General features: G+C 41.2%; 1 protein-coding gene across 1 annotated transcript in view; it reads left to right on the top strand.

Moving 5' to 3' along the window:
* LOC141810185 (SH3 and cysteine-rich domain-containing protein 2-like) overlaps positions 1-26,174 on the top strand; it is a 38,137-nt gene extending 11,963 nt beyond the window's left edge. The window contains exons 2-11 of the mRNA XM_074697567.1: positions 2,396-2,744; positions 5,886-5,980; positions 9,107-9,191; positions 14,806-14,921; positions 15,405-15,474; positions 16,974-17,104; positions 17,192-17,280; positions 20,651-20,702; positions 23,874-24,011; positions 24,274-26,174. Coding sequence (XP_074553668.1) covers positions 2,396-2,744; positions 5,886-5,980; positions 9,107-9,191; positions 14,806-14,921; positions 15,405-15,474; positions 16,974-17,104; positions 17,192-17,280; positions 20,651-20,702; positions 23,874-24,011; positions 24,274-24,372 — 1,224 coding nt within the window. The 3' untranslated portion in view covers positions 24,373-26,174. The remainder of the gene's footprint in view (positions 1-2,395; positions 2,745-5,885; positions 5,981-9,106; positions 9,192-14,805; positions 14,922-15,404; positions 15,475-16,973; positions 17,105-17,191; positions 17,281-20,650; positions 20,703-23,873; positions 24,012-24,273) is intronic.
* Positions 26,175-26,521: the final 347 nt, after the last annotated feature.

The raw sequence follows: 26,521 nt of genomic DNA on the forward strand, positions 1-26,521 counted from the left end.
TTCTTCGTTGGACTTATTAGCGGGGTACACTATGCTGCACTAGGGCTTAAGTTGAACCCAGACACGCTGCGGAGGAAGCTCATTTCAGCTGCTTGTATCTGTGATCTTGCTCTTTCAGTCACTACCCACAGCCTTGTGGCCATAGGTGAGGGTTGGAACGTAGATTGACCGCTAAATTGAAAGCCTTGCCTTCTGGCTTAACTCTCTCTTCATCACAATGGACCAGTATGGCGTCCACATCACGGCCGCCCCCGCCCCGATCCATCTGTCAATCTCTCGCTCCATTTTCCCCTCACTAATGAACAAGACCCCAAGATACTTGAACCCCTCCACTTGGGTCAAAGACTCTCTCCTGACCTGAAGTGGGCAGTCCACTCTTTTTCAACTGAGAACCATGGCCTCGGACTTAAGCCTCGTTTCCACCAAGCAGTCCAGTTTAGATCAGTACAACCGTGCCCCCTTGTGGTAGGGGGTGTGTAAGCAGGATGCCGACAGCCACAACAGTTAAATAATAGCGGGGTGCCATAGCAGTGCGACACAGTGTACCTCGCTAATAAATCCAATGAAGAAGAAAAATGTGATGGAAGACATCCAGCAGTTCAACCAATCAACAGTCTACAGTGTTGTAGCTCCACCTTCTGAGATCGGATTGGTTTAGTCTGGCACCCCTACGGAAGGGTCCCAAAAAGTGGGACGGCTCGTCTCGGTTATTTGGGGATCTGTCCCAGGATTGGTCTGGGGAAACGCCATAAAATGCATGCCGGAGTTTGATGAGGCCAATAGGATCCTGAGACCCCTGACTCCGTCCACCACTTGACTGTGTCTAGAAATTCTGTCCACAAGCAATTCATACCTCATTTTTCTCTTGAAATAACTTGAAATAAGACATTTTCTGAACTGGTCAAGTGACTGTGGCTCATATTCAGTCTAAAAAGATGTTTTCTCCCAGCGATGAGAAATACATCCATGCCCACATTTGTCTTCAGGCACAGGAAAGTTGTAATTTTGCGTTAACAGGTATTCGTATCTTATCAGAGATTAAAGGTTTTGTGTTACGACATCCTCAGCTCCACTTTTACATTTGCAGAAAGCTCAATAATCCCCTGTATCCAACAATTAGTAACATCTGCATGCACAGAGCCTGAAGACACGGTGCTCATCTCCTGCAGATAAAAACACTCTTTATGGTAATTACTGCAGATAAACGCAAGAGCTTTACTTTACATCCTGAATCCTAAATCTGATCTGAGTCTGAATATTTCTGTTTAACTCATGAAACCAGGATCAGGAGCTTCAGGGTGACGTTGTTTGGTCCTCCTATATCCCTCTGCTCAGAGCCATGAGAAGCACACGGACTGAGCGTGCTTACACTCTGAGACTTTTCTTTCTCCACCTCCATGGATCACACACACACACACACACACACACACACACACACACACACACAGATAGACAAACTGTTTTCATATCTGACTCCCAGACGTGCAGAGCTGTAAACAGCACGTCCCTGTAAGGTGATTATGTTTGGCGTCGAGCAGAGCGGGTGCAGACAGGCGGACACAGCGTGTGCACACAGAGCGCCTTCAGCCTGCTGATGATCCGTCTGCCTGCCTGTCCGTCTCTCCCCGCGGGGACGGCCACGCCCTCACGCCGCCTCCCCACCTGCCAACCACACGTCAGGGTAACAAACGGTGTCAGGGTAACAAATGGGCGCCTATCTTTGGGGAAACTAGCATCATCATCTGGACACAGAGCCGGAGGGAGATGTCAGGAAACATGCATTTATCTGACCAATCAGTGCTTGATGGCCGCAGAGGCAGAAACAAACGACTCTGCCGTCAAGAGAAAGGACATGTGACACCGTTGTATGTTTCTGAATCCATCAGCCCTGGTTTGTGCAAAGCTGCAGCAGGATCAGCTGATCCGAGGAGCAAACATCATCAGATTAAGAGCCTGCAGAGATGGTGTGTGGATAGCGGGGCAGGCTGTGTCAGCGGCCTTGTTTCCCGTCGCTGCAGTAGCTCCCCTGACGTCCTTAACGTATGGCCCTGGGCGTCCTCGAAGTGAAGACCTTATCTGGTGTAAGCAGCGTCTAAAGCACGAGAAAGGAATGCTTGATCTCTGGATGAGAGCTGCAGATTGCTCCTCCATGAATGTGTTGTTTCCTTCTGAGGTCATATTTCATGAGTCACCCTCTTCCCCAGCGGTGTGCACATCAGAGCTCTGTTGTGTTTAGAGATGCCAGGATATTGCCTGCTCTGTCCTGAGGGCTTATTCGGCATCTGCTATTGCTCCCAAAAGCGGCGCAGTGTGTTTGCTTGTCTTGTGTTTATTCTCAGCGTGCACTTTTTCCCTCTCTGACTCCCTGTCCATGTGTGTCCATGTGTGTTTGCAGCTCCAGAGGCTGAAGCGCTCGCTGTCCTTCAAGACCATGATGCGCAGCAAAAGTGTGGAGAACTTCTTCAACAGGTCGTTCAGCGACGCCCGCCTGCCTCCGGATTTCATCACCGACCCCCCGCCTCCTTCTCCCCCGCTGTTGCCCGGCTCCCCTCTTGTCGGAGACCGCTCCCCGTCCATCTCCCCGTCTCTCAGCCCGAACCCCTCCATCGCCTCCCACTCCCCGTCCCTCAGCCTCTCCCCGTCGCTGCCCGCCAAGCCTCCCCGGCCTCAGATCACCCACTGTTTCCAGGACCACGTGTTCCGCAAGCCCACCAACTGCCAGCACTGCAAGCACATGATCGTGGGTAAGGTGGTCATCTGCTCTCTGGACTATTTGTTGTTTACAAGCAAACACTTAGCTGCGGTTTGCACTGGATGCCTGACCTCCCTGTCTGTGTTTACGTGGCGCTGCATCGAGTGCAAACCGACAAATATGTTGAGAACAGAGTGTCACCTCCTGTGCTGGAGACGTTTATCATCACCATAACAAGATTTAGACCTTAAAATACCTCAGAAACCAAAGATAGACATTTTGCACATCACATGGTTTTGCTTTCTGGAAGCTGAGAAAAATGGATAACTCACATCGCTCTTTGCTGCTCTCTAAGTGAGTGAAAGTTGAGCCAAGCTTCACCCATCATCAACACGCAAAGCTGCTTGCACACTGGTTGCACTGTGATTGGCTGAGGTAACAGCTACTCTCCCCCCAAAACAACCAAAAACACCAACAAACAGGCAGAGAAAGGGGTTGAGGCAGATACAGACACTAGCTGCATTTCCATTAAGGTCTTTGCACACTGAGTCCGTTTTTTTTCGGATGCCTTTTTGGATCCGCAGACTTTGAATTAATTTTGTATACATCATCTAAACCGTGTGGAGAAAATGTGTCTGATAATGTGACAATGTGATGTTGCAAGCAGCCTACAGAGTCTCTGAATAGTGAAACTACCCAGGAAACAACCGGGCAGATGCAAAAAAAACGCAAAAAATTGAACCAAATAATGACGGACAAAAGTTTCGTTGCAAGTGTGTAAACATGATTGACATATCATAATGGGATTTAATTTTTTTTTCTTAAGTGCGTAAGTTTCGGACGAAAGAAACAGACTCAGTGTGCAAAGGCCTTAACACCTAGAATTGCGCAAAACCTAAATATCCCAATAAAAAACGAGAAGTGGAAAAACCCTAAATTTTGAAAAACCTCTCAAAATTTGATTAGAAGTTTTTAGGCTCTCATGTGGTGGCTTTTCAGAAGTTTGGATATTGAAGTTTGTCGCAAAAGTGCAATGAAAACTTGGGGTGGGAGAAAAAATTCAAAAATCAGGATTTTTTGTTGTCATAATCAAAATCAGAATTCTTAGTCCAAAAAATATATATTTTTTCAAATTGAAATTCTTCATTTCAGTCTTTGTTTATAAACTTGTCTGGAAAAAAGTTACCACTTTTCTCCAGCAGAGGGTGAAATGCTTCTCTCTGATCCCCGTGATGTGCATTTTATGGGAAAATATGGCTCCTGATATAGTTTGTAGACATCATCATCATCATTTAACTTTTTCACATGGTCTGAAAAAGCAAACTAAAAATTGCAGAAATTCTTAAGGATGGGTACCAAATTAGGTACTTTTACGATCAAAAGTACTGGGTATCGATTCACGTAAAATCAAAAGGTGCCATGTTTAGGTATCTAAATGCATCCTAGTGACTGTGAGGGAGTAGAAGAGTAGGCGATTTTCCATGCTGAACATGATCACAGCATTACAGGGTTATATATTGAAGAATAAATATGTTAAATTAAAAAGAATTCAAATTTTATTATTAAACAAACTGGTATCTTTTACCACATTGACACACAAAAGTACCGGAAATTGGTACCGCTGAGTACCGATAGCGATTGCCAGGTGAAATGGTACCCATCCCTAGAAATCGTAAATATTTAAGTATTTAAATTGAATTGGCACCCCAAAAATCGTAACAGAATGAATTTTATTCAGTGTTTTGTTCCTGCCTGTTTTGAGTTGGTGTGATCACGGCCGACAGTTTGACCAGTGAATAAAAACACTAATGTTCAAGAATCAGCATCATTGTAAGTGCAGCATCCAAACAGACGTTAGGTATTACTTTACTTGAGTTGTGCTCAATTCTAGTCGTAATGAAAACACCGACAAGGTGCTATTGTACTGTTTCAAAATTTAAGAAATGTTGCTTTCATTTTGTGAAAAGGGGTCATGAAAACGGAGATACTGAAACACACGTCAAGAGGCCCGTAGGAGACGACTGAGACGGATTGTTCCCGTGAAAGTTTTTCTTGTTCCATGGGCAGATTCTTTTTTAACTTGTTACAGCAATTCAGACCTCATTTTTGTCTTTAAATAACTTGAAATAAGACATTTTTCTGCTCTGATAAGTTGAATGTGGCTCGTATCAAGTCTACAAAGACATTTTTTAATTAAACTAAGACAAAAACACTTGATCAGATACTTTGAAAGACGTGGCCTCATTAGAATAATTTACAACTCTCCTAAACTCATGAAAACCCTTTTAAATGATCCAGATTTTCGAAATAAGACTCAAAATAAACTCCTGTATCTCCTGAAGTGTAAAGAAAGCAGTAGCTCAGTCAGAGGGACTGCTCTGTGCTGAAATATAAGTGCTTTGTTCCCAATTTTCGACATGCACAAACTGCAAGGGCCCGCCATTATTTCTGCTAAATCTACTTCCTGTCACGATGATGGATTACAGACTCCAGCCCGCTCCTCAGCTGTTTGTGTCCGTGTTTTTTTTTGCATGCATTGTGTTTCTGTTTATGTAATGCATCACCTCTCTCCAGCTGTACTCCTCCAGCAGTCCCAAAGCTGCGTCCAGCTCCTCTTTCATTGTTAAGCCTGATGACACAGAATAGATTTTTTTCATCAGAATAAAAGCAGTTTTTTTTTTCTATCAGAGCATCCAGCTGGAGCTCTGTTTCTGCCAGAACAGACCTGTCGGTGCACATCAGCTCTGGAAATCTTTGTGTTTGTTTGTCGGATGAAAAGAGACTCAACCACTTGATCCTGAGCCCCCTCCGAACAATCAATCCAGGTTTCTCCTGACCGGAGAGAGGAGGGAAGCATTTCTCATTACTCTGAGGCTCATAGCTCCGCGGCACTCCAAAACAAAGATGAAAACACAAGAGGGATCAAAGTCAAATTGATTATGATTGAGACATCTCCAGCTGGTTCGGGGTCTCTGCAGGTAGCTGAGGAAGACGAGCAGCTGATAATGAAGCTGTTAGCGCTGGGCTCTGAGCGCAGAGAGGAAACCTGCTCACGTCTGAAGAAGTCCACTTTGGTTTTGTTAGCGCGCGCTGCCTGTTGCAGGTGTGCAGCCTGCTGTGAGTTTCTATTTGTGGCAGCCTCCACGTCCTCCACCCTCAGCTCTTACCCCGTCATCTGTGTCCCTCTCTGCAGGAAACTCGAAACAGGCTCTGCGCTGCAAAACATGCAAGATGGCGGCTCACCTGTGGTGCACCTCAGAGCTATCGCAGCAGCTGTGTCATGGGAAGGTAAAAACACTCTGAGTTCACTCTCACCTTGATGTGATCCATACGCCTCTAAACACGGTGAAGAATCAGAACCACAGCGCTCATCAAACTAAGATTACACCCTGTTGTGTCTTTCATTGCTTAAAAACAATCTTACCGATGATTCACAAAGCATTCTGGGAGATTTCTCACAGATTAAGGACGCCCTACCCTCAGACGTCAAAACAGATTCAGGGTAAATTGAATTTCTTTGGGGGAACAAGAGAGAGGTTTGACTTTGAGGAGCTTTTTGTGTGATTCATGCAGCGAAACAAAACAAAAGCTCCTTCTCATCGAGGGTTAAATGTCGTTCATGTCACGTCGACCGAAATCAGCAGGTGGAGCTGAGTCTTTTTGTTGACTGAGGTCAACATGACCACACCATGAAGAAAAACACGTCAACCTTTCAGAAGAGACTGGATTTATTCTGTCTTTCTAAAATAATCTAATCTCTTTTTGCTGACAGGATGTAAAATGAGCGGAGATGATTACTGTGAAGCAAATTACAAGTTTCTCCTTTCTCAGCCTGGTCTCTGTTTATTTCTGTTTACCTGACTGTCCTCCAACAATTTTTCAGCTTCGATTCTGATTGTGACCTTAGACTGTGGAATAAATGGGAATAGCTTGTTGTGCTACGGTGTTTTGATGCCTTTCGTTGATGAGGGCCATATTGGAAATGAGGCGGCTTGGAGCCTCCATGCTAACAGCTATAGCAGCTGAGCTAAGCCTCTGATTGGATGAACTTGGGATCTTAGTATCTTCTAAACCAGGGGCGGAGCCAGGATTTTAATTTTGGGTGGGCCTTAAATGACAAAAGTTATTAAATAACTGTATACTGTTACTGTGTATGTTTTAAAGCAGATTTAGGCATTTTGATCCTTTAATATTTGATAAAATTTTAGAGAATCAAACGGCAGTGGCTCCCAATGGTATCAGCCAAAGAGTGGCGCTCTTACCCACCAATGGGCTACACCACCTCAACTTAACAGCGACATTAACTACAGTTAAATAAAAGACAAAAATCTTCAGGCTTTTCTAAGATCATCCTCGAGTCTTACCCGTTTAACATGAGGCTGAATGAATCATAACTTTTTTACCAGCTGGCTAAGTTTGCCAAACTTGGCTCATTTTATAAAGACAGGACATCTAACAATAACAAAACAAGCGTAAAGTGACAAAACAAAAAACAAAAACAAAAAAAAAAGTTTTTCAAAGAAAAGTTTGAGGTGGGCCTTGGACTGTTGGACCCACCCATGAGGCCGCCCCTGTTCTAAACCACTGAATTATAAACTATCCACCTTGTACAGTAGGGTTGAGTATAATTAAGACCCCCATGATACGATACACATCACAAACCTTTAGTCACGATACTATAGTATCATGATGTATCGCAATATATCAGATTATGGTGATATATTGCGATATTCTACATAATTAAGAAAAAAATTAAAGATGATGTTTCTGTAAATCACACAATATTACTTAAAATTAAAAGGACAATTTAGGTCAAAACAGTTTTATTGGAAGCAACTTTACTATTTATTGTTTTTAAAATACTGAAAGTCAAATGCAGTGTTACATACATACGCTAAGCTTGAAAACATGAAGTGCATCAAGTTTGCCAATGAAACTGATTGGTTGAAAGAAGTGGTCAATTGGTAAAACTGATAAATGTCAGTTGGTGTAAACAATATTTCTAAAAAAAAATCTGATTAGCAGATTTAAATAGTAAAGTGCATAATAAAGTGAAGTTGTATTTTACTTCCAACTTGGCTAAAATGTAGAATTTTTATTTTTACAAAAATAATTATATTCTTAGCTGAAATATTGATATCTTTTTTTATTTTTTCACACCTCTATTGTATGGTGTGCTGTTTGTGTCGATAGAGGAATGAGCTAATCAGACCAAAGCTGTTTTTGGAACCAGGCAGTAAATATGTTTTTTAAGGAAGTAAAAGTCACTTTTTTGGCTTGGTGTGTTCAGTGGGCGACATGAGTCTGAAACATCAAACAACATTAACTCAATGTAAAATTGAATTGAACTTTGTCTTTTTGGTAATTCCATGAAAAATTATTTCTTTTTGAGCTGTACAAAACAATTGAACATACTTTCACACATTTTAACTTTGTATATTTTATAGTTGGGAAACTTTTTAACCCTACGATGTCTGTCTGTAACTTTCTGAACAAATCAAATATTTGAGAAGGAGAGTTCAGAGGAAGAATAAAAACATCTTAACACAGGCTGACGTCTCAACTGGAGAACTATGAAATGCTTTGGGGGGAACTGCAGACACTGGATTTATGTCCCTATCTTTGTCTGGAGTTTGAACCCATGACAATAAAGAGAAACTTGTCACCTTGAGACTAGAGTCCCTGATGATGTCTCTGTCTCAGAAAATGATGCATTTCTTCACGCAGCATCGTCCGCCCCTTTGTGGGAATGTGAATTTGGACACAAGGTGAAGGACGCTGCAGGAAGGTGAGAGCACGGGGCAGTAAATTGAGAATGATTTCAGTCTGAGATTTTGTGTTTATCCTCCAGTGCAGACAGAGGACATTAGCATGCAGCCAGAGGCCAGACCCTCTGAGGGCCACTTGGAAAATTTAAACAGCGCTGTTTAAAACAGAGACACACAAAGACGGGAGGAGGAGAGCTCAGATACGCTGTCAACAGACAACAGTTTGGACATGTTATCGTGACCAACGTTTGACTTATTACCCTCCACTCAGAGCTGGTGGGTCCACTCGGTGCAAGATGACGAAGTGAGAGGCTCATTTGCAAATCAGACAATTGGACGTCTCAGCTTTAACACTTACTGTGTTTAATTTAGTGTGAAATTGCAGTCTTGTGGACACACACATGCAAAATCACATGGCGAGTGTGAGACGTAAACATGAGTGAAGATGAAAAACGAGAGCCGGAGCTTTCACTGGATTATTTCTGTCACTAGTATTCCTCTCACATCTGTCAGGGTCCTGACGTGCCTGAAATCCTGATTCATAAATGACTCTGTTAATGTTTCTCCATCGCTGCACAGACCTGCTTCCTGTCTCCGCGGGAAGTCATAAAAACCTAAAGAAACACTCTCCTTTCTCCTCCGTTAGTCTGGAGCATTCAAGCGAAACTTCAGCTCACCGATGCTCGTCAACGACCAATTATCTGTGGTGAAGGAAGTTCAGCCAAGTCAAGGTAAGCACACCTGAGTGCCTGTGTGTGTACGAGTGTGTGTGAATGAGAGCGCTCTCCGTGTCCGTCCTCTGTGCTTTTGTTTTGCAGTGTTGCTCTCGTCAAGTCCTGTGGGTTTTTTTCAGACGTTTGTGCACTTGTGCGTGTTCTGTAATGAAAAGCAGAAAAAAAAGTCTCATCTCGTCTCGTCTAACGAGCCTGAGGAGCATGAAGTGGAAAAATAGAAAAAGGAAGAACAAATTCAGCTTCTCGTGGCGGCAGATGTACGATCTGCACCCTGGAAGTATGTGGATAAATATTTATAAGCTCTAATGTGATTGCTTCTTACGTCTGTCTCCATGATTTGCATTGTATGAGGTGTTTTAAAAACTGTGTTTGCATGTTTAAAGAGTGATGAACATTTCAGCCAGGGGTCTGCAACCTTTACTTTCAGAGAGACATTTTTCCTCAGCTAACCTAGAGAACAGTCACTCCTGAGCCACAAAATCTACTTTATCTTCACAATAAAATAAATACACTTTATAAAATACTGAACAGTTGAAATCATGTAAAAAAAATTATCGAACAAGATTTTTTTAATATGTTTAAAATTGTGAATGTAATTTCTTAGTTTTTGATTTTTTTTTTAAATTGCAAGAAAATTCAAAAATGTTGAAACTTCAAGAATTTGCAAAAATTGCAAAAGATTTTGACATTTTTTTTAAGTTTTGAAAATTCCCCCCAAAAATTGAAAATTTCAAAATTTTAATGAATTCTAAAATTTCAAAAATTTGCAAAAAATAAAAAAAATAAAAACATTTTTTATTCAATAAATTTGCAAAATTTTCACAAATTTAAGTACAAAAAATTAAAAAAAAAAATAAACAAATAAATAAAATAATTTCCAAACTTTGCAAACATTTTCATTTTTTTAAATTCCAAAAACTTAAAAATTTACAAAAAATTCAAAATTTTTATAAATTTAAAAAATGTGCAAAAAGTATTTGAATTTTTGGAAAAAATACTTGAATTGAAAAAAAAAAGATAATATCGCTCAACTCATCATTTTTTGTTGTTTGCTTATATCTTGCCACATGAAACCATCCACACAGAATTAAAATCTGTATTTTCCTCCAGATTTGTCCTTTTGTAGATTTAGTTATCTTATCAAAATATTGTATCTGCAACTACAGCAAAATACATTTAGATAACAATGAGTTAAGTTTTTACAGTAATATACAGTAAATTATTTTAATAAATTACTTTATTTACTTCTTTTTTTCAGTAAGTTACTATAAACTTACCGTAAACTAGAGACGCATTTATTGCAGCAAATACTGGATGTTGCAATGCGGAGCCCTAACCCTCTAACCCTAACCTGTCCTATTTATCACCTCAGAACCCCCTAATGACATCCTCAGCTGAGTGGTTTCCATGGTGATAGGGAGCGTGGTGACAGATCACTTCATTCATTTTGATGGGCCAAAAATTTTTGGAAAATGTTGAATATTTAAAAAGTGTAGGGGTTAGAAATGTGAAACGTACACACACAATTCTCCTGAACATGTTGAACATTTTAGAATCAAAACAGTGAAAATCTGTGAAAATTTGTACGAGAAGTAGCGAGCAAAAAAAACGTACAGAAGAATAAGAACAAGTTGTACAGTATGAGGTGTTATAGTGCACCTGCTTTTCACAGAGAAAACGCCAAAATAACCCAGAAAAACCCTGAACTTCAATGTGTTTTAATGACTTCCTCTTCTCCTTGTAAAGTGAACCTTCCTGAGGCAAAAACACAGAAACAAACACAGACTATTTTTACCCTCACTGCCCTAAAACAGCTGAATTTGTTCTTCCTCTCACTGTCTTTGGATGAATCACAAAGAAAACCCAAAGCAATCCTTCATCTCTGTCGCTGAGCGGCTCGATGAATCAGGGTTAGCACCTCATGCTCTCCATGAATCAGGGTACCAGATTAACCTCCAGCTCCGTCGGCACCATGACGCCCCAGCCTGTGCCGAGGCCAGCTGACACTGCAACCTGTCAAACTCACTGTTATATCATCATCACTGCAAATAAAAGGCTTGTTGAAGCAGCGAGCTTGTGTTTATGAGCGTTAATAAAAGAGGTCGCTTATTAAACGACAGATTCCCTCACAGGCCTGGTGATTACCCCTCAATGTAACTTCATTTCAGGCTGAATAATGGAGAAAGCTCCGAGCTGAAACCGTGTCATAATAAAACTCAGACGTCCTTCTAATGTAAGTTACATAAGCAGGGATCCGTCTTCCTCTGCAGCTGTAATCTGTTAAATGGCTCAGACTGTTTGATGAAAAAGATCTCGAGGTTGATGAAAGTTTGTTCCCAACAGTTACAAAAACCAATCAGGCTCTAAATGCTCCTTTTGTTGGAGAAAGCTGAAGGTAAAAGCTTCAGAAAAATACCTCCTATAGATACCAGGACTAAAGAGTCTATCAGCTTACAGAGTCATGTACAAAATGAATAAAACACTATGATATTTAAGAGGTTCAGGTTGTTCTTGTTGGATAAAATGAATGACATATCTACTAAGTCATTATCAGGGTCCTTGGCCTGAGCAATGAACGCTAATTTGACCCCCTAGACATGCTCAAAAACTCACCAAAATTGGCACGCACCCCAGCACGGACCCCAAAATTTGATAAAATACCTAACATGACCCCCCTACATCCCGTAATAAGCTCTCTAGCGCCACCTAGGTGCACCAAAATGGCCCTAGCAGCCAGTAGGAATGTCATAGAGAGATGAAACCAACATCAAAATGTTTGTCCCATTAAGACGCAAAAATCATACATTGATACCCCTGACCTATCTCCAATAGGAAGCCAGCAATTTGCCTTTCAAAATAAGATTTCGCCACATTTTTACCCTTTCTGTCAAAATCATCTTGTCCGAAATCACAAGTCATATTGGCTTGAAATTCGCTCACATGACAGAGTAAACTCTGCTTTACAAAAGTCATGCAGGAAGTTGTTATTTCTGACCCGGTTTTTGAACGGCGAGCCTTCAAAGTCAGTGAACGCTTTCAGCTCCCTCCATGTAAACAGATGGGAAAAATCATTTCAGGTCTTGCTGGTGCCGCATTTGGGCCTCTGTACAAAAAAGTAAAGTTGTACAGCTTTAAAATTACATGAGTGGATTCCTGACAAAATTTCTGACACATGTATCATTTTTTACACAGATTAGGTCAAGATTCTGGCCTATGTGACAAGTTGTTTCTAAACTTTTCTGAATTGTCACACACTAATTAGGAGTAATGGTTGAGGAAAGGCAAAACAGAATCAGGATTAAGCCGGGCATACACTGTACGATATTTTAAAACGTTTGACTCAGCTCCATCTCAAACTGCACGACTCGATCGCTGAGTCCAAAAGTTCGCATGGACGAATCATGTTCTCACACTATACGACTCAATGCTCGGATGTGTCTTCACTGCCAACACTATACATCCACGCATCAGACTCTGTATCCTTCTTCTATGGCATTTGGGAGCTGGACTCTTGTATCCAGCACTGCATCGTCAAAAGCAGGAGAAGAAAAAACCTAGAAGTGGGAGACGCACACCGAAGATGCTAAACAAAAACAAACGCACTCCCTTGGCAATTTGTGCCATTCTGTGTGAAAAGAAAACAAAAAAAAGAAGAAGAAGAAGACGTGTAAAGACAAAGAACTGGCCGGGCAGACATCAGCAATATGGTCTCTCAATTCTTAAGTGAGAACAGGAGGTACCAAGTGACAGCTGAATTAAACTTTAGACTAACTTAATCCAATTTTAGACCAACTTTGGAGATAGTGCATGATCTGCGTGAGAGGTTGAGGCAAGTTGGCTCGTGGTACTGCTTCTACTGTGTGATATGGATTTTTTTGGGGCCGATACCGATACTGACTATTTGTAGGGAAGGAGGCCGATAACCGATATTTGAAGCCGAAATTCATTTGCAGTCAAAGTGAAAATATTAGTGTAAAAAATTTTGAACAATTCAAACTCCAACAATTAACTTCATTCAAATATCTTTAAGCATATGTTTATCAAACAGCTCCCAGGCTCAGCAGCATGTTTTATAAAGTTAAATGAAAACTTTAAAAATGAATAGCTAACGTTTTCTACAGTAAATAAAGTTTTCCAAAATTTGTATGTAACTGCAATAAAACCTGTCTTTTACAGGCGTGTAATGAAGTTGAATTAATTTTCTGTTTGGTTTTACATGACTGATCTTAAATGTTTTGACCACCTCGGGCTTCCATAGTGTAGACAGGAAGAAATTCTGTGCAGAGAAGCATCAGAGCCAAAACAACACAGTTTTGAATGGGTTTCATATCGGCCGTCGGATTGAAAAAAAGGCAGATACCGATATGCCCCAAAATGCAGAATATCGGCCCCGATAATCGGCCCGGTCAATAATCGGTCTATCCTTAATTTTCTTGTGATCAGTGGAATTCAAACGAGCCGACAATCGCACAGTGTATGCCCAGCTTTAACCAAGCCAACCCGGTCTGATCCAAACCGGACTGCTTAGTGGAAACAGGGCTTAATACAACACAAGACGAATCAACATTTGGTGGGACACAAGGTGGCAAATTGGACCTGTCCAAAGAAACGTTAGAAATGATGGTCAGGACCCTGAACTTCACCCCCATCCAGCAAATCAGGGCGAGTTGTAAAACAAAGAGGACAAATCTGTTTAACATTCAAAGAAAAGACATAATTCAGAGACAAAAGCTGCTGCAACAGGTCAACAAACCAGATATTAAAGTTAAGACTCGCTCCATCAGTTATTTGTTGTGCATAGAGCGACCGTCTGCATGTTTCATTGGCTCGAGATGCCGATTCAAGACGCTCAGTCTGAAGAATTTTTAACGTTCCTGTTAAATTATTCATCTCTCTGACGAGAGCAGAGGCACTGACTTCAATATGAAAGTGTGATGACTTCATCCTGCACACACACTCAAACACACACACACACACAGACACACTCAAACACACACAAAGAGACAGGGAGAAAGCACATCTGGCCCTGCAGAAAAACTCAGCGTTCTGCCCTCCATTAAACTCGTGTTGAGCCAGACGGAAAAAGAGCGGAAAATTTAATTCCTAACTTCAAAACTGCTCGAATGGCTGCAGCGCTGCCAACCACATCATCATCATCATCATCACAAGCAGCAGCAGCAGCAGCAGCAGCGGTGGAGACTTTCTAAGGATTTCCATATTTCAAACCTTCCCTCCTTCAAAAACTACTCCAGATATATTACAGTTATTAAATTAAAGCACGTCTAACGATGATAAGTGATGAAATAAATCAAAGTGTTGATAATGAGAGCATCTTGATGTGTTTAACTTCTGGCTGTAGTCCTCTCCCTGGTCTAAAGTGGGTCACTTTGGTCCTGGACTTGGTTCCTACAGTTAAATTTAGCCCCTCTGCCTCCCCCTGATTGGCACAGACACATTAATAAAGATGTTCAGTGTAATCCTGGTGTGTAGAAAGTGAAGTGTGTGTGCAGCAGTGTCAGTTAGAGCCATTAAAAATGTGTGCTAGTAAATTACTTTTGAATCAGTGTGTGTATGTGTGGCTTATATGAACGTGTGTGTGTGTGTGTTTCAGAGGCTGCGAGGATGCGTGTAGACCCTGTGTATGCCGCCTTGCGCTACGGGACGTCCTTGGCACAGATGAGCCGCTCCAGTTTTGGCAGTTTGTCAGAGTCGCCGACGCGCAGTCTGGTATGACGTCACCGCCCTCTGGGCGCGTTTGATGGAGACGTGCTTTAACGTTTTCTATTGTTAGAGCTTTAATCAACATATTAATGAAGTATAAACACACTGAGGCAACAAAGTCTGCTTCACTTCCCCTCTGAAAGACAAACTAACAAATCCATCTTCACTTTTTGAATCTGCACAAAAAAAGGTGAAAACAAAGGTTAAAGTTTCAGGATGAGGACAGATACGTGTCATAAATCAGGCTTCTCGTATCCATCTCTGCACTTTGAGGAGTTTTATAATTGGTAACAGGATCATCTGTTACAGTGGGAATGATGGTAGGAGCCTCTCCAGACGTGTTGCTGAGTCAGTGCGCATACTTCTGCAAACTAATGATGTGTGTGCTGTGCATCCTGAATAATTCAGAGAGGAAAAAGTTTTCATATCAAACACGACCTCCTTCTCCTCCTGGTGCTAACGTTTCCTTCTGTCCTCCTCTCTGCAAAGGGCGAAGGAGGTGAAGAGAGGGAGCAGAGACAGAGCAGCATGGAGGAGGAGCTAACTCAGGAGACTGGGGGTAAACCAAACACGCCGCCGTCTCCATTCGTATGAAAAGATGTTTGAGCATAAACTTGTATCAGTGATATCAACCACAGCTCAGCTCTACTAGTTCTCAATATTGGTTTACTAGTGCACATGTAGACTGAACTAGTAAAGCAAAAAAGTGTCACTAGTACAACTAGGAGACTGTTTTAAGTCTACTGGTACTACGAGTAGATAGGGATGGGTACCAATGCCTGGTACCTGGCAATCCGTACTAGTACTCAACAGCACCAGTTTTTGGTACTTTTTGTGTTTTTGTGGTAAAAAACATCAGTTTGTTTCATGATAATTTTTTTTTTTTTTTTAATCTGACATATTTACTTTTCAATATATAACCTTGCAATGCTGTGTTCATGTCCAACATGGAAAACCGCCCACTTTTCCACTCCCTAAACATGGAACCTTTTGGTTTTAAGTGAATCAGTACTCTGTACTTTTCACAAAAATAAGTTGTTACCTATAAAAGAACCTAATTCAGTTCCCATCCCTACTAATAGACTTAAACATGTTTACTAAAAATACTAGTTAACCTCATATGCTAGTAAGGGGTTGGGAAAAAACAATTCAGGCTTCCCATTGGCTTTTGAAAGATTACCAACCAATCAGGGAGCTGTATTTGTTTACCCCTCCTACTTTATTTGCATTAGGTCTACTAGTACTTCAAGTGACTTATGGCTTCACTAGTACTACTAGTTAACTACAAACAGTCAACTAGTACTTCTAGTGAGATATTTTGAGTTTACTGGCAGTACTAGTGAACCATAATCTTCTTTCACTAGGAAAGGTTGTAGTACTAGTACAGCTTTGAGGTTTTACTTGTTAGTAACATTTTCTAAGACTACTAGTGACACAAAACTGTCAACTAGTATATGACTTAACTTTACAAGTAAGGTCTACTCACACACTAATGTTTCAAAAACCTCTACTAGTTAAACAACATTTTGGTCAACTCACTAGTAGTGCTGCTAGACTGTTGGTAGTCGACTAGTAGACTGTAGTCTACTAGTAGTATTAGTAAAGCTAAAAGAGTCACTAGTAGAACTAGTAGACCTACTGCAAATTAAGTAAGAGGGATCATAAACAAATACAGCTCCCTGATTGGTTGGTTTATATCCAAAAGCCAATGGGAAGCCTGTATGGTTTTCCCAACCCCTTTGTTAGCATATAAGGCTAACTAGTCGTACTAGTGAACTTTTTTAACCCTAATAGTACTAGTGACACTTTTTGCTTTATTAGTACAGTCTACATCCGCGGCAGTAAACCCAAATTGAGAATTGAGCTGAACTATTCTTGATATCACTAATATCAGTTTTATGCTCAAACTGTTTTCCATACATACGTGTGTCTGTGCATACCTGTGTGTCTACCTGTGCACGCCTGTCAGAGTGTGAGAGAGTGTCAGTGTGATTTTCAGATTGCATGACTCCATGTTTGCTCTTTGCACAGACTAAAATAAATCTCACTGGTTTTCAGACATCCCTGTTCCTGTCCCTGTCCCTGTCCCTGTCCCTGCTCCTGCTCCTGCTCCTGAGCCTGAGGTGGAGAAGGAGGACGAGGAGAGCAGCACTCCAGCTGAGACTCCTGCAGAGGAAAGCAGCGTGAAGGTAGTTTTAATCCTCGTGTGCACACTCTCACTCCTTCTCCTACTCCTCACGCTCCTCTCACTAACTCCTGTCTCTCACTCCTTCCAGATACCCAGGCGTATTGAAGTCCACTCCATCCACACCTATGTGGCTCTTTACAAGTTCCTGCCTCAGGAGCAGAACGACCTGGAACTCCAGTGAGTAGAGCCAGAGAGGCTGAGCAGGATGTGAAATCATTATGAGTCCTTGGTTTCTGTTTCTTTCTTTCTTTCTGTGCGTGTTTCTTTGTTTTGCCCCGGCGGCGGCTGCTCCTGCAGGAAGAAAATGTCCCCACCAACTGTGGAGGACGGTGCACGACACCCTGAGGGACGACTAATTATAAACTCAGAGGCTATCACTGCCCCTTTGTGGAGAGAGTGACTGAGCAACTGAGATATGAAAGCACAGACAGGAAGGTGATTTCTGAGGCAGGTGGAGGAAACAAAGGAGGAAAAGGAAAAACAGGCAGGACAGAGCAGTGAAATGAGGCCAGGATGTGTGTGTGTGTTTGTGTGTGTTTGTAAGGGACAGCTTTCACAAAGGTAGGAGATCCATGGGACTATTAGCAGCCATCTGTGCTGTGGCTCTGCATGTGTGACTGAATGAAAGCTTTCTGTGTCTCTGAGCTTCTGTGTGAGTTTGACCAGAGGGCTGCAGAACATGATGAAATATTTCAGACCGCATCGAGTTTGTTCTCACGTCGTATTCGTGTGACACTCTGTGAAACTGCGCGCATTCGTTCTACAACCATTTCAGATTAACAGAGAGCATGTCTGCGGTTAATAGCCCTGCAACGCTACAAAGGTGCTGCAATAATTGGAGCTGTTCTGGTGGGTAAGGTCACAAAATCTCATTTGCTGGGTCTGAAATCAGTTTTGCGACGCAGCCTTCAGTCTCTAAATGATTCGTACACTTTATGAAAAGGGTTCGGTTGTATTGTGTTGATTGTTTGTGATAATAATGAAACTGGGGTTTATTGTGAAGCTCTAATACTTTCACAACTGAAAGGAAAACCCTGTACTCAAGGTGTGCAACGCTTTTTAAACACAGCCCCACAATGCATCTCTTTGTGTTCAGTGCATGCAGGAAACAAAACTAACACACGATAAACTAATGAGAAGGATTTGAAGAGTGATGCAGGATTTGGATCCAAACAGATCACATGTAACAGAAGATGAAATAACAGATGAATAACGTTAGATCAAGGGTCTGCAACCCCTCTTTGACCCCTTTGCAGTGGCTCCTTGTAGCTTTAAAAAATATTATTCAAATAAAGATTTTTTTATTTCTTCCAGAGGGTATTGATGATTAAAGACACTGACACTAAATAAAATCATTTAGTTGAACTAAATCTTCATCCCATCTGTCAATAAAGCCTGCCACCGCTCTACTTCACCTCCTAAAACATCAACATCCCACCAACTTTCCATGCACCTGTGGCTAACCTCAAGTTTTACAGCCCTGGGAAGAAAACTACATCTACAAAAAGACTAATCTGGAAGAAAACACAGATTTTAATTCTGTGTGGATGAAAAAAATCAACTGACAACGTGCCAGCTTAATACACATGCTTGATATGTGGCAAGACATTAGCAAACAACAGAAAATGATAAGTGGAGCGACATTATCAATATGTTATCAAATACAAGTATTCTTTTTAAAAAGTACATTTTTGAATGTCTTTGTCTTCTTGCAATTTTTTTAAATTTCAAAAGTGTTAAAATTTTTTGCAATTATCAAAATTTCAAATTTTTACTAGTTTTTTGCAATTTTTCAAATTTTAGGTTATTCTGATTTTTTTTAATCTAATACTGTGTGGATGGATTCATTGACCTGACAAAGTGCCAATTTAATTCACATGCTTGATATATGGCAGGACATTGGTAAACAACAAAATTATCATTAGCTTAGCAATATTATCAAAATATGTCATCAAATTAAAGTTTTATTACCAGTGTTAAGAATTTTTTTTTAATTTTTGCAAATTTTTGAAATGGGACTGAAAATTTTTGCAACATTTTTGCAAATCTTTGAAATTATTATTCTTTTATCTTCGATCATTTAAACTGTTTTTACTTTTTGCAACTTTTCTTGAAATTTTTGAAGTTTTTTTTTTCAAATTTTTTAAATCAAAAAAGTGACATTTTTTGCAATTTTTTTAAAAAAACTGTTTTTTTAATATTGCAACTTTTGATTTTTTTTGTAAGTTTTTTACAATTTTATTTTATTTTATTTTGCAAAGTTCAAAAGTTTTTGAAAATTTACAAATTTATCAAAAACAAGAAAAAAACCTTCAGACATCACACGTACAACTTATAAATTCAAACAACATCTTGTTTAGATAATAATGCACTAGATTTTAACTATGTATAGAATTTTATGCATTGTAAAGTCGTTATTTTGAGAATAAGGTCGATTTTGAGATTTAGTGGCCCCTGAATGACTTCAATCCAGGTGAGCTGAGGCTAAATTGCTCATATGAAAGTTAAGGTTACAGACCCCTGTGTTAGAGCAATACCTTGCCATGATAAACACTTTTTAAAGTGACATCACAACTCGGTGTACACTGATCTGGTACGAGGAGTCCGACTGCCGTTCCAGTCGTGAATTACTTTCACAAGTTACAGGTGGAAAAAAACACTAGTCTTGGGTTGACTGGAACGCAGCAGTATCATTTATCATTTTTATCTGAAGCTACCGGAGAAAACAGTGATCAGAAGCAAAGAAGTGGCATCAAAAGGAAAAACTTTGTCGAGGTAGACCCACAGTCTTAAGGATTAAAGTGAGTTTACTGATGCAGAGTTTACGTGACTAACGAACAAAAAGAGACATGGAGAAAAAATATTTACAGAAGCAAAATGTTTGCTTTAAGAGTTGAAACATGTGGGTCTCACCCTAGTTTGAAGGTTATGTAACTTTGCAAACTTTTGTGTGTGTGAGAGTGTGTGTGAGTGTGTGTTTGTGACAATGATCATATGGGGCAGTAGTGAGAGAAGACGCCCCTGAGATGAAACGTAGAGAAGAGCAACTGGGACAGCAGTCTGCCCCGGTATATCTGGGACATTCAGTACACTGTGTGTGTGTTTAAGCTTGTGGAATGTGTGTGTAAGTGTGTGTTTTTGGGTAAAAAAAAAAAAGTCTAATCAAAACGCGCTCCCATCATTAGCATGCAGGCCAGGTTCAGGTCCAGCTTTCATTGCTGCCGCCGCGCTCCACAGTCATATTTCACGCCGACCTCATGACTTTGGAGTTGGCTGCTCTGTCACCGCAGCAGAAGGACACAAAGACTCTTCGTCACTTCGACCTCCACGGCTTTGTTACCGTGGTTACAACAGCTTGCTGTGCCTGTTTGATAACGTTATCTTTTATGCACGCCGTCAACTCTGGTTTTGTTCTTTTCTCGCCGCGTCCCTCGCACTCTCACCCTCCCCATCATGTTCCCCGCTCCCGTCCCCTTTCCCTCTCCACCTCCATCACCTCATCTTCATGCTTCCTTTCTTTCATCTTCTCTTGTCTTATCTCTTCCAGTCCCGGTGATCGGGTGCAGGTCACTGATGACTCTAACGAGGAGTGGTGGAAGGTGGGTAATAAATCATTCGCCAATAAAAAGAGTGTGTGTTTGCACAGAAATAGGTGTGCATGGATTTATTAGGCGTGTGTATTAATCTAAGGCTGTAAATCAGGACGTTAATGCAGAGCACCTGCTCCATTTTCCCTGTGATAAACACGCAGGCAGCCGCGGACGGAAATAGAAGACAATTTTCCCAGAAAATTACCCAGAGTTTAACATAATGAACTCGACTAGTGTTGAAACCTCAAAGAGCTCTTTATTGAGTCTGTAACGAGCTCCACCATCTCCCAATGGGGATGAATGTGCATCTGTGAGTGTGTGTTTGTGTCAAACACAGAAAAACTCAGAGTTTACCAAAGTTCAGACTCCTCTTTCCCACTGATCCAGCGTTTACTCACAGCTCTCCTCCAGTCTCCGTGAAGCAGCAGCCGTTTAACACCTTAAATCAACACTGCAGCCTGTAAATTATGTATAATTTGTGACTCATCCACTCATTACTTATGCATAGCTTGTGAATCAACTCGGTAAATACAAACACCTGAAGCAGAAGGTGATAAACAGAGAAATATTGCTGCATAATGAGGTCGAACCAGGCGTCAGCTGCGAATAAATGACCAAACTCCAACCTCTGCAGAAATACACGAAAAGAAACGTTGATTTGATGTTACATTTCTTCTTGTTTGGGTTTGAAAACAACATCCACATTAATTTGTGTAATTTATAAGCTGTTTCCACACTTCGTCAGTGCACTGAGGGAGAGTTAATGTGTCGCCGTCTGTCTCACTTTGTTCCTAATTGTTCATTAGCGTTCATAATGGAGAAAGGAACGCCAACAAGAGATGGCTTTATGTTCGTACTGAGTCACAGGGCGATGACAGCGCTGACATTATCAGAGTTCAGGAAAGTTGAGCCAGAAGGGATTCACATGTTTTTGTTTATCAACACTGAATATGAAGTTATCATGCTATCTATACCGAACTGCAAAAAAAAGAAATCTTATCAAGTGTTTTTGTCTTATTTTAAGTGAAAAATGTCTAACTATTCTCAATATGAGCCACATTTAACCTATCAGTCCAGAAAAATGTGTTGTACTGAGTTATTTAAAGACAAAAATGAGCTCCGAATTGTTTGTAACAAGTAAAAAAAATCTGCCAACAATAAAAGAATTTTGCTTAAAACTAGAATAATTTCTTACTAAATTCAGACCCATTTTTGTCTTTAAATAACATGAAACAAGACATTTTTCTAGACTGGTCAGGCAAACGTGGCTCATATCAAGTATAAAAAGACATTTTCTACTGAAAGTAAGACAAAAACACTTGATAAGATTTCAGTTTTTTGGTAGTCTACATTTGAACAGATGCTGTAGGAGCTCTTCTGCTTTGAAGCTAACAGATTTAGAGCTCCCTCTGCTGACTGGTTGCAGTAAAGGTCATACACCCTGCTTTCCTGATGTTAGCAGCCAAAGAGGAGGCCAGGCTAAAAAGTAGGGATGCATGATATATCAGCATCAATATTGGTATCGGCCGATGTTGGTCACTTTTTTAACATATTGGTATTGTCCGATGTTTACTCATTAGCCGCCGACATTTACAGAGCATCTTGATCGATCTTTCAAGACCTGAATAATCTTGTTTTCACCGACTATGTAAACACCAAAACTATCTAAGAAAAGTGGACTCTCTTCTTTTATGTCTTCCTGTTTTTGATCAAAAAAACAGAAAAAAAAACCTTTTTTGATCACATCATCTTATTGATATTGGTAAATATCGGTTATCGGCCATAACAACAATAGTATCTGATCAGTATCGGTCAAAAAGTTTTCATATAAGTGCATCCCGACTAAAAAGATTAAAACACTTGTCAAATATTTATCCCTCAAGCCTGGCTTCTGTTTTTATGCTGGTTTACACCCAAGAACTTGATTTCCTGACAAGTTTACTTCAAATTAGTTATCTCACTTTTAAAAAGGGAAATGTTGTATCTGTTCTGAAATGTGGACTCCTCCTAGACAAGAGCACAAGAAAACATATGAAACCATGACACTAAGAAAACCCTGCGTGGCTCTGCTCCATTGCATTGCATGTATCAGGACTTCCAGACAGGCCAAGGAGTTCCCTGGATCTCCACCCCAATGATGATCCTCTCCTTATTATTGTTTGTCTGTAAAACCTCAAACCCGTTGACTCCTTTTTAGCTGGTTTCCATGCACAACGTCCCAACCCACTCAATCTGCTTTTTGAAAAATTGACGCATCGCTCCTTCAGCATCTGTCAAAAATAGGTCTGTTGTTTATCTGCTGCAACTTGCCAGAGCAGGGAAGCAGCCGGACTGCGACTTGAATGGAAGCTTGTCAGATGACAATTTCAGATGACGCGTCTGGTCAAACTTCCCGTACAAAAACCAAGTTAAGTTATTAGACTAATTAGGTCTTGCTCATCCCAAATAGCAAGGTGATTAAAAAATGCACACCAGACAAAAGCTCAGATCTAAAGGCCCATTTCTCCTCCCTCTACGTACAAAAATGTAACAGTCCGTTTCAAACAATGTTATCGTCACTGCTCACATACTTTCATTCACATACGTTCTTTACGTTGGCACTGCAGTTAACCAATACATCCACCAGGGGGAGCAGCCTAGAGTCAAATGTTTATGACAACAAAACTCAAAAACAAGCATGGCGACTGTGGAGGAGGTATTAATAATGTATCGCTTGCATAGAAGACAAAAATGGAGGCAGCGTTGTAGCAGTTGGTGGTCGGTGACGCTGTTAAATACATCGTGAAAGTGCCGCCATTGTTGTTTCTTTTTCGTGTCTCACTAAAGCTTTGTATCAGAGAGTAACAGCAACACTGCCCCATGGTTTCTGGTGGTACTGCTCTGTTTGGTCTGTATCCGTAAGCTTCATGGAAATTTGCAGAAATATGGACGAAATGAACGCAAAGCACAAACAGAAAGCCCCGTCCTTATCTGTAAATGGGCCTTTAAGAGGTTAAATAACAACCAGTGAAATTTCCAGAGCCATTAGTGTCCACTTGGCCCAAAATAAAGATCCGTTCCTCTTTTGTAATCCCTGTTTTGGTTAGCATCCAGGTCACTTCTTAAGATCGCATGGTTGCACCAAAGTGACATTTTCCAATCTGTATCAACTTGATGGTTGACACGTTGTGTGTTTCTCAGGGTAAGAGCGGCGACAGAGTCGGATTCTTCCCTGCCAACTTCGTGCAGAGGGTCAGGCCTGGGGAAAGAGTCTGGCGGGTCGTCCAGGGTCTTTCAGGCGACCGAGAGAAGGGACACATGGCTGTGAGGGAATCCCAGGTACACCTTTATCCCGTAGCTCCTTCCTGCATCCTTAATTTTCTCATTCTCACAGTTTATCTTTGCAAGGATAAACTTCATTTTCCAATATGTGAACAGCAGTATTCAACCCTCGCCTCGCCTCTCCTCATAAAGTTTTGTCTGTTTTATGTGTCAAACTCTTTAGATTTTAAACAACTTTTGACAGTTCAGACTGTTTCCATATTCCAGCATGTTCCCTGACAGAAGATAAGGCGGCTGACTGTCTGTCTCATCCCTTTAGATCTGCGTGGGGAAGTCAGAGGATGGCGAGGTGTTTCTGAAGCTGAGCAGTGGCAAGAAGAGAGGGCTGGTCCCAGCTGACTCCATCGAGGAGATCTGAGCCTTTGTACACACTTCACCATCCTTCCAGTTCTTCGTCCCGCGGGACGCACCCTTGATCAAACTGTTACCAACCCAACCCCCAACCCTTCACTCGGCTCAAAGACTGAAGCAGCCTCTCCAACCGCTCCTGACTGACTTCAAACCAAACACAGCAAAGACTTGTGATGGTCTGGAGCTGAACTGGTTTCCTGGAGGCTCTGATGGAGTTCTGCAGCAGTCCTGCTCTTTGAAAGGAACTGTTTTTCAGCAGTCGAGTGTTTCTGTAGATTTATCTTTCCTATACACGAACCAATGTTTAGTCCAAGGCTGCACGTGTCAAGAGGCTCAAAGAAGCAGACTTTCATTCTGTTTTTCTCCGTCAGAGAAACCTCCTGACGTGGGAGTCCTGACACTTTCCTATTCTTCGTCAACAGACTCTGTCTCATTCCTGTCTGCTCATGTCAAGGTCGAAAGCCCGGAGGCAGATGCACGTTTCATGTACAATGTTGCACGACTTTAAGCACTCGCCAGTGACACCCACTGCCGCCCAGACAGACAGGAGAATCAGTTGAAAGGAGCACACGTGATCCCAAAAAAGCTTCAAAAGTGTCAGACGGAGTTAGCGCTGCGCTCACAAACTTGAGAGAGCAGAAATGAGAAGATTTTCAAGGGAAAATTGGATGCTCTGAGGGGCTTTTCACAGGAAGCTTGAAAGAGATGTCTTCGGACTTTTTCAGTCAGACATCACAATGACAATATGCTTCAAAAAAACCATCGGGATCTTTTACACTCAAATCAAAAGTTGTGTCCCAAACTTACCTTATTTTTTAACAAGGTGGGACTCAAACTTCCAGGAAATTATTAAAATGCTCCGTTCAATGTCGTGTTTGCTTTTTTGTTTGGGTGTTGCATCATGAGAAGTTTGAGGTTTCTGTTGACTTGTTGCTGCTTCAGGAAATAAACCACGGCCAGTCTGAGGAAACAAAACAACAGGGGTGTTTTAAAGTTCACTGACATTTTGGCAACGCTGCCAAAGCATCGCGCTACGAGGAGTTACATCAGGGTTGAAGCGTTTGGAGCATGCAGGTAGTGATGCACCCGTGGGTGTGCGAGTCATCACCGATCAAATGTCAAACTGTCATCTTTATCTCCTCCTCCCGCTCGGCTTGTCTTGTCCTCTCTGCATCGACGTGTCTCATCTGATGTGACACGAAATGAAAGGTGTGAAAGTCAACTTTTCAGGACTACAGTCGATTTATTCAGGAACTTGGAGTATTTCTTTAAAAGAACATCACGCTCCAAAGAGACTTTGCTTTCAGAAACTTGGGAAAGATGAAAAGAAATGTTTTGAAGCACAGAAACGTTGAATTACGGCACTTAAAATAACGTTGAAATGAATGTCATCGTCTTCTTTCATTGGTCTACATTTCAGTGTAAGTGAAAGCTTTTAGAGACTGTGAGATTCTAGCTTCCTCTTCTAGTAATAACAAGATTAGCACTTTACTTTGTGTTATCAGAATAAGTCGTCCTTTCGTGGAGGTTTGTCCTTTAGAGTGATCGCTGCGGGCGTCACTTCGCTTCAGGCTGATGGTCGTCTTTGTGTGTCGGATGTTTTAAAAAAAAGAATCAGAAATGTAAAATAAAATAAAGGATATGGCAACAGCAGCCATCTAGGACAAAAAAAGGAGTCAGGCCAGAACTGGATTCATCATTTTGACTCTTTGTTATCTTGTGTTGTGTCTCGTTTCATGTTGCACCACTCGTCCACACCTTTGAGGAGTCTTAGTGAAGTGTGTGTCTGATGTATTCTGACTCTGTTTGGCCACGTACCTCAATAAAACATCTTTACAAAACAGCTTCTGACTCATTGCTAGCATGCGTGGAAGAAACTCCTGCCTGTGTGTGTGTGTGTGTGTGTGTGCCTGTGTGCCTGTGTGACAGTGTGTTTTATGCTATCTGTAATAGTATTCACAGCTTATTAAGTCTGCTGATGGCAGGAAGCTACACACAGAGTCACTAAGAGGAACCTGTTTTCATTAAATCACATCAGAGAAGACGTTGAAGAAAAGTAGAAAAACTCAATTTGATGTTTTTTTATTTTGTTTTCTGCGACAAAAACTTGTGTGAAATTAAGCTGTCAGAACTGGAGACTCAATAAGCAGCAGAGT

Source organism: Halichoeres trimaculatus, unplaced genomic scaffold (genome assembly GCF_033239565.1).
Source record: "Halichoeres trimaculatus isolate MK-OKI-2021-1 unplaced genomic scaffold, fHalTri1.1 fHalTri1_scaffold_20, whole genome shotgun sequence".
NCBI lineage: Eukaryota > Metazoa > Chordata > Actinopteri > Labriformes > Labridae > Halichoeres > Halichoeres trimaculatus.